Genomic DNA, 6738 nt, shown 5'->3' on the forward strand with positions numbered 1-6738 from the left:
CATAACGGTCACAACAGCCACAAAACACTGATCAAGATCTGGCAATCCTCTTTACTCCCCAACCAGCACCCACCCTTCTTCTGCCTCTTCATCAGTCGTCTGCCTATATCCCTCAACTGGTACCAAGAGCAAATAGATCTGGACTTGGGTTTCAAATCTGCAAGTGCTTTCCTACAGGAATGACCTGCACCTGAACAGCTACACAAGGCCAACAATCAGGGATCTCACTCTAGTCTTTCCTTTTCTTCTCTCTCCTGTTGCATCCAGAACCCATAACTCCACATTCAGTAGTCCAGACATCTCCAAAACAGCCCAAAACTGCCAAACCAGTCCAAAACAGCCACCAAACATTTATGTACCCTAATCAAGACCCAACAGTCCTCTTTCCTTCCTGACCAACACCCACCTCTCTTCTTACTCCTTATCAATCGCCCATACATCTTCCTCGTCACCTAATCTACTAACTAATATGATAGTGCAATTAACAACAGCAGAATAGAATATTGACATGATATATGCAATTTGTGAAGGTTGAATAAAATCAGAATGGAGAAACAATTCCCAATATATGGTCAAAACTGTAAGAAATCTGGGAGATTAAGCCCCTAAGAAAGAAGACGTACAGATTTTCCAACTCCAGCTTGTCCAGTGATAAGAAGAGCGGAATTACCAAATCCAACCTGTATATTTAAATTAAAATATTTAACTCTACATATAAACTGTGGCAGAAATTAAAGGATATAAACATTTAAAATGAATAGACAACCATTAGACCATATCAAATTTTGATGGGCTAACAGGATTTAGACTAAATTGATATAAATAAAAATAAAGTAAAATATAATATAATAATTAGCAATGCAGATACCGGATGCATTATTTGAGATAAATGAGCATCACAAAAAAAAACCTCATTTCATACAACTCATCTATCATTAACCACCAGGATTATCATCTCAGAGAGGATAATCACAATTAAGCAAACATGTGCTATGAAATCAAGCAAAATATTTCTTCTTTTTTTTTTGGATTTGTTCGGTAAACTCAGTATAAACAATCGACTAACTTTTGACCATGGGTTAATCATGGCAATAATCCCTAATTCAAATGTTAGGGATAAGGAGGGGAAAAAAACTTAATGCATCATGAGGGGCATTATGCGATCAAAAGCAAGGAGGGTACTACCACTCAGTCAATCAAAAGATTTAAATAAAATAACTCAAGTTTTAAGAAGGGAGAGGTACAGAACACTGGTGGCAAGCATTCTAGTATAGCAGAGACCAGCATTGGCATATAGGCGACAAAAAAACATCCTTCCTAACAGAGAAAGCTGTAGAAGTTGAATGAAACGAGGATTTTTTTTGTCCCCCCAAAGTTGATGCATGCAATAATAAACTTCTTATGTTCATTCTTTAATTATAAAACTAGTACAAAGATATCTTTGGATAAAGGCAAAACTCTATATGCCTTTACACCATATTTCACTTAACAAATTGTTTCTACTGTGCTCTATCCCCCTGCTAATGAAATTCATTCAACTGTTAACCTGGCTCAATCTGACAAACAGTCAACACGGTGTGAAACATAAAAGATAATGCTATAACACATAAATTTTAACAGTTACACATTGCAATCTGTGAATATGAAAATCCAAGAATTAGAGCAGCTGCACATCCCTTGGAATGCAGTTCATCGTCTACTTGCACGGGACAATTGTCCAGGGAAACCGCTTTGGATTCTCAGACTGAGGACAGAGCAGATCAAACTCTAGACTGGCTACTTTAGCATGTCATGGATCACTTCCATCCTTTGGGTATAAAGAAGTCCCACTCAGTAAAATTTGACTTTCAGCCTTTTAGGCACTAGGCAGTACTAGAAAATAATGCCTATGTTCTACTTCTACCTAGAGCAACAGCCTATCATTTGTGATCACTGGGTATTGCCACTTAAAGAGTTTCGATAAAAAAGAAAACTATCTTGCAAATTTAGTTTTCTAGTCAACAAAGAGAGCAAAATCTTACTAAGTGGACAGGATTATACCACCTCTGACGTCATCAGTTTTTCTTCTAGCCATCCTTTCACTTCATCAACCTAGAATTCAAAGGTAAGAACAATTATTCATGTCAATAGACTCTTATGAACAAAAAAAAATTTGCAAGGAATTTTTGCAATAAGGTTTTACTAGAAATTAACTCAGGCAAAAAAAATGGGTTTTAATGAGCAAGGAGCTCAATGTGTGCAAGCAATCCAAATATTCAAAAATATATATATGATAAGTTTGGAAAAGCCATATAATTTGCATTCTATCGGCAATTAGTGCCCATATGAGAGTCCGTAATCATTAAATTTTAACCAATATAAAAATCTGTAACCTTTAGTAGAACTATTTGAAACCTTTGTGGGGCATGTAGAAAACAATGGGCATATTTCACCCCCAGTTGAAAATCCTTTAGTAGAGTTATTATCCTCAGGTAAATTGGGTAATTCATAGGATTCAAGAAAACTAATCGCTGACTCTTAATTTAAACTTTAGGGAAATCATACATGAATTTTACAATTTGAATAAGTCATAGTCATTTTCAATAATAAAAAATAAATTCAAGAGGAACTCATGGCTAACATCAAGTTCATAATAAAAATAAGTAAAACCCTGCAAATATCTCACAGATGCAAGTCTAAACATCTACTAGATCAGGTTGTAAAGAAAAATATCTCATATTTCCCTTATAAGTAAGCTTTTATAAAGCAGAAGCTTGTTCACAGTTTTTCCTATTTCCCCATCAGCAGGTAATGATTCTCTGTAAACCGATGACTTTAACAAATGATAAATCAAACAACAACCTGTCTCAAATCCCTTTCAGATAACTTCTCATGAGTAGACAATTAGGTAATGCTTCTAAGATTGGTTAGTGAGAAACTACATATTAACTGAAAGGAACAGGCCCGTTGTCACTAAATGGAAAGACATACAATCCTACAACTAACTTATGTAACGCAAAGAATCCTTAATATCATGGACTCAGAAAGCTATTTACACCAATCTCAAAATTCGAGCCCTTAATTGGTCCCAATCCTTAAAGAAACAATCAATTTCTGTTAATTGATAAATAGAAAGATCAACCAGTCTGAGTGAATAAAGCTTCAGTACTATGCCACTCAGTGTTAAACTTTTTTCCCCCTGCATTACCAATAGCCTATAAGAAGAGATCAATAGTTGACATGCATCCCCATATTCTGTAGTAACTAGTAGGCCGATAATAATTTATACAATGCATGTGTGTAATCCAATGTGCTCTCTGCTTAGCGTCTATCTGTTCATAGTTGGCCACCACATCCAACTCAATTTTTTTCTTAAACTAACAATTCTTTTTGTGATGTCATTGTCTTCTAGGCTGTTATGACGATATGTCATTTTAATTGATAGATATTATGAAATTAAAATTTGCTACGGTTACACTTATGGCATACAACTTCCATCTGCCTAGAGTGATTATGTAGAGTACCGAACTGCCTTCTACATCTTCTATCCAACAAGGGATCACGCTGCCCATGAAGCCAAAACCCAAATCTGCAATCTCGTTGCCATCTAACTAAACTAAATTAATATCTTAGGTATTTTCTGTACATTTCCTTCATCTCTCAAGTTATCTTGTGGAACAAAAATGGAGAATTTTGTATGGAATAACTGAATAAAAGAAACCTGTAGTATATCGCATGATCAAAAGGAAAAGAAAAACACATAAATTACAACATAGGTCACCAAATCTCTAAATTACACTTCCAAATAAATAAATAGATCACAAGCTTTCTCTTAACATAAGATTCGGAAAGAAAGAACCTTCTTTTTGTGGACGGCAAGCTCTGCAAAAGAATGCGGCTTATATTTTTCAACCCAAATCTCTTTCATATCTGTACATTTCAAACCTGCTAAAGCATTTCCTTTCAATACTCGGTCACAAAATTTATTGCATGAATTGGTTGAAGCAAAGTAAACTCCACATCAACAATAAGAAAGCAGCTCTTCAAGGTTCTATCAAGATGCAATCACAAAAGAAATGTATCATGAGCACATACTTGATATAAATTTACTTAGAAACTAATAAAGTTGAAACTGAATTTGGAAGGATATTATGAGAAAGCAAAGCAAAATGATCACAAAATTAGAAAAGCAGGGGAAGGGAGATGAGAATGCAAATTCTAGACAGAAAACCTTCTGAAGAGGGGAAAAAACTCATACACACCAGGATTAAATTCAGTTCATGCACTGTAATATCACAATCTATGCCCCAGAGAGAAGCCTGCCAGGTAAAATTTCAGTGCTGCATACAACCATGTATTGGCTTGTATACCAGCATGTCTTTATCTGTAAGACACAACATGAGCATATAGCACGAGATAGACTGTATACAGACAAGTTATGAATAGATCGATGAAACGCATGGTCATAGGCTATAGCCATTAAGACCTAAACCATCAACTCTATATCATGCTGGTCGCGAGAGAGTATCTAGCAAATCCAGTTTTCAATGTCTAGCTCTCACATCATTTTGGCTCGATCAACCATTATTGATGCCTCATGCATAGTTAAAGTTCCAAAATTTTTGCATCTTTTTAGCCTTACACATCTAGTTACAGCAGACTGTTCTTAATAAGTAGATTATTGTATAGTTTATGACATAAATGATAAATCTCGATAAGCATAACTGTGCCATGGATATATAAAGAAAATTATAGCTAACACTAGTTTCAGCAAGTGTATACACTGATGAGGAATATTGAATTTGCAATGTCATGCTCAGTTCAAGGTCAAGTCATGCTAGGAGATTAAATTCATCTTCTCTTTCATAGAACAAAGTTCAGCACGTTGAAGCTTGAGCTTGGTATTCACTAGCTTGATTGCACATAATCCAGACTCTAGAACACCATACCAAATCGATATTGCCCAGCGTATAGATTAAAATAACTGGTAAATGGAAAATAAATGACAGCAAGACTAGTGTTTATATGCATGATTATAAAGTACAAAGGCACTGTTCTACAGCCCATAGGAAATAGAAACAAGAGGAAATACAAGAAGTTAATAAAATAAAATAAAGTAAAGTTTTTGTTAGAACTCAATTTTTAGCGGTCCCCATAAACACCAATGATATCTCAAATATCAAACTCTGCAATTGTCTTACATAAAATTTTGAACTTTTGAATAAAAGCACACCTGACACTGTGTGTAAATCGCGTAGGCATTCCCCAAAGTCTTCTGAAAGTTTATCAAATTTAACCTTCAAGAAGAGAAATAAATGCACAATGTTCAGAAATTTTGCATGAAAGAAAAAAAGTGCCTTGCTTGACCCCTATGATATTAATTGTTGATAACGAACTATGAACCATTATCCTTGATTAAAAAAAACTACAATATAAAGCATCACTTCAAGAGAAACTATATCATGACAGAATTTACATTTAGCCTAAATCGATACAATGTTACGCCATTTTTCCATTATCAAAGGAGAATTTCTTTCTTGCACTTTAACTGTTCTTTTTTCTTACTGTTTCAGTGTTGCTATGTCCTTAGAAGTAATTGCCCATACAGTAAGCAATGGTCTATGCCAGTCACGTTGAGAATAAATGTTGCAACCTGTATACTGGCTATCTAACTCAAGCAAAAGAGTCTATTTGGGAAGGATATACATTACACTTATGAAGGACAATCAGTAGACAAACAAGTATAGCATGCAAGACTCAAGTCTATTTAAATGAGCAGCATTGTCGGTCTACGAGCCAGGAGGACTCTGGAGGAGTTCGACTTCTCCTGATTTTCTCGCCCCTCCTCCCCTGCACTTCATCTTCGTCTTGTGTACAACATGGCATTGCATACGAATCTCTTTATAGGGTACCCCCTATTCATCCATAAACTGTCTATTCAAATACCATGTTTCATTAAGCTCCGTCCTCGAAACTAAACCATCTCAACCTTTCCCCTTACGGTTCGACACACCATTCCTAACTAAAAGTTCAGCTCAGACGCTAATACCACATGACTTCAACTTCTGAATTGAATAAAAATTCTTCCTTTAGGGTTTATCAATCTACAATGAAGCGAAAAATAAAGCAAACAAGAGTTTAGGAGTTGGAGTACCGCTTCTTCCAATTGACTGCAAGAACGAGCCCTAGATCGGCCGACGTTGAGCTTCCTGGAGCTCCCTCCTCTGCGGGAGCTCTTCGACGATGCCGCCGACCTCGGCCTTGAAGACGACCCAGTTCTTCTACCCTTTTCGTCCTCGTCTGAGGACGAGAGGACGACCAAAGTCCTCTTCTTACCCATTTTTTTTTCCTCCTCTTGTTCTTGGAGGATCTTTTAGGGCGTCGGAGGTGAGGATTTGATTGATTATATTGGGTTTTGGAAGGGAAGGGAAAAGGAAGGGGGGAATTGTTGGCGGGGGTTTTAATGGGGAAAGGCTTTCAAGGGAAGGATGATATCTTGAGGGGTGTATTGGTCATTGAACAGATCAGCCTATCAAGATACAGACGGGTTAAATTCGGCCCAAAGTACTGGGCTTGACTTGGAATACTTTTAACAGCCATAGTTTGTAACGTTTGGGCCCTGTTACTCCACACGTTATCAGACATTCTTTTCCCTTATAAAAGAAGTTTGGGTTATTTGCATATATACCCCATACAACATCATATCGTCGACTTTTAAAAAATGCCCCTAAAATTGACAAAACATCAACTTTGTGAATA

General features: G+C 36.3%; 1 protein-coding gene across 3 annotated transcripts in view; it reads right to left on the minus strand.

Moving 5' to 3' along the window:
- The window catches only part of LOC109828297 (cell cycle checkpoint protein RAD17), a 13127-nt gene extending 6680 nt beyond the window's left edge, over nt 1-6447 (minus strand). Inside the window, exons 1-5 of one of the 3 annotated variants that reach the window (XM_020395324.1) lie at nt 6134-6447; nt 5213-5276; nt 3839-3927; nt 2044-2091; nt 624-680 (exon numbers count right to left, since the gene is read on the minus strand). In XM_020395324.1, coding sequence (XP_020250913.1) covers nt 624-680; nt 2044-2091; nt 3839-3927; nt 5213-5276; nt 6134-6319 — 444 coding nt within the window. In that variant the 5' untranslated portion in view covers nt 6320-6447. Of the gene's footprint in view, nt 1-623; nt 681-2040; nt 2092-3838; nt 3928-5212; nt 5277-6133 lie in introns of all 3 variants that reach the window. The other 2 variants (XM_020395323.1, XM_020395322.1) reach the window with 2 other exon arrangements.
- Nucleotides 6448-6738: the final 291 nt, after the last annotated feature.

Source organism: Asparagus officinalis, unplaced genomic scaffold, assembly GCF_001876935.1.
Source record: "Asparagus officinalis unplaced genomic scaffold, Aspof.V1 AsparagusV1_Un981, whole genome shotgun sequence".
Classification (NCBI taxonomy): Eukaryota; Viridiplantae; Streptophyta; class Magnoliopsida; order Asparagales; family Asparagaceae; genus Asparagus; species Asparagus officinalis.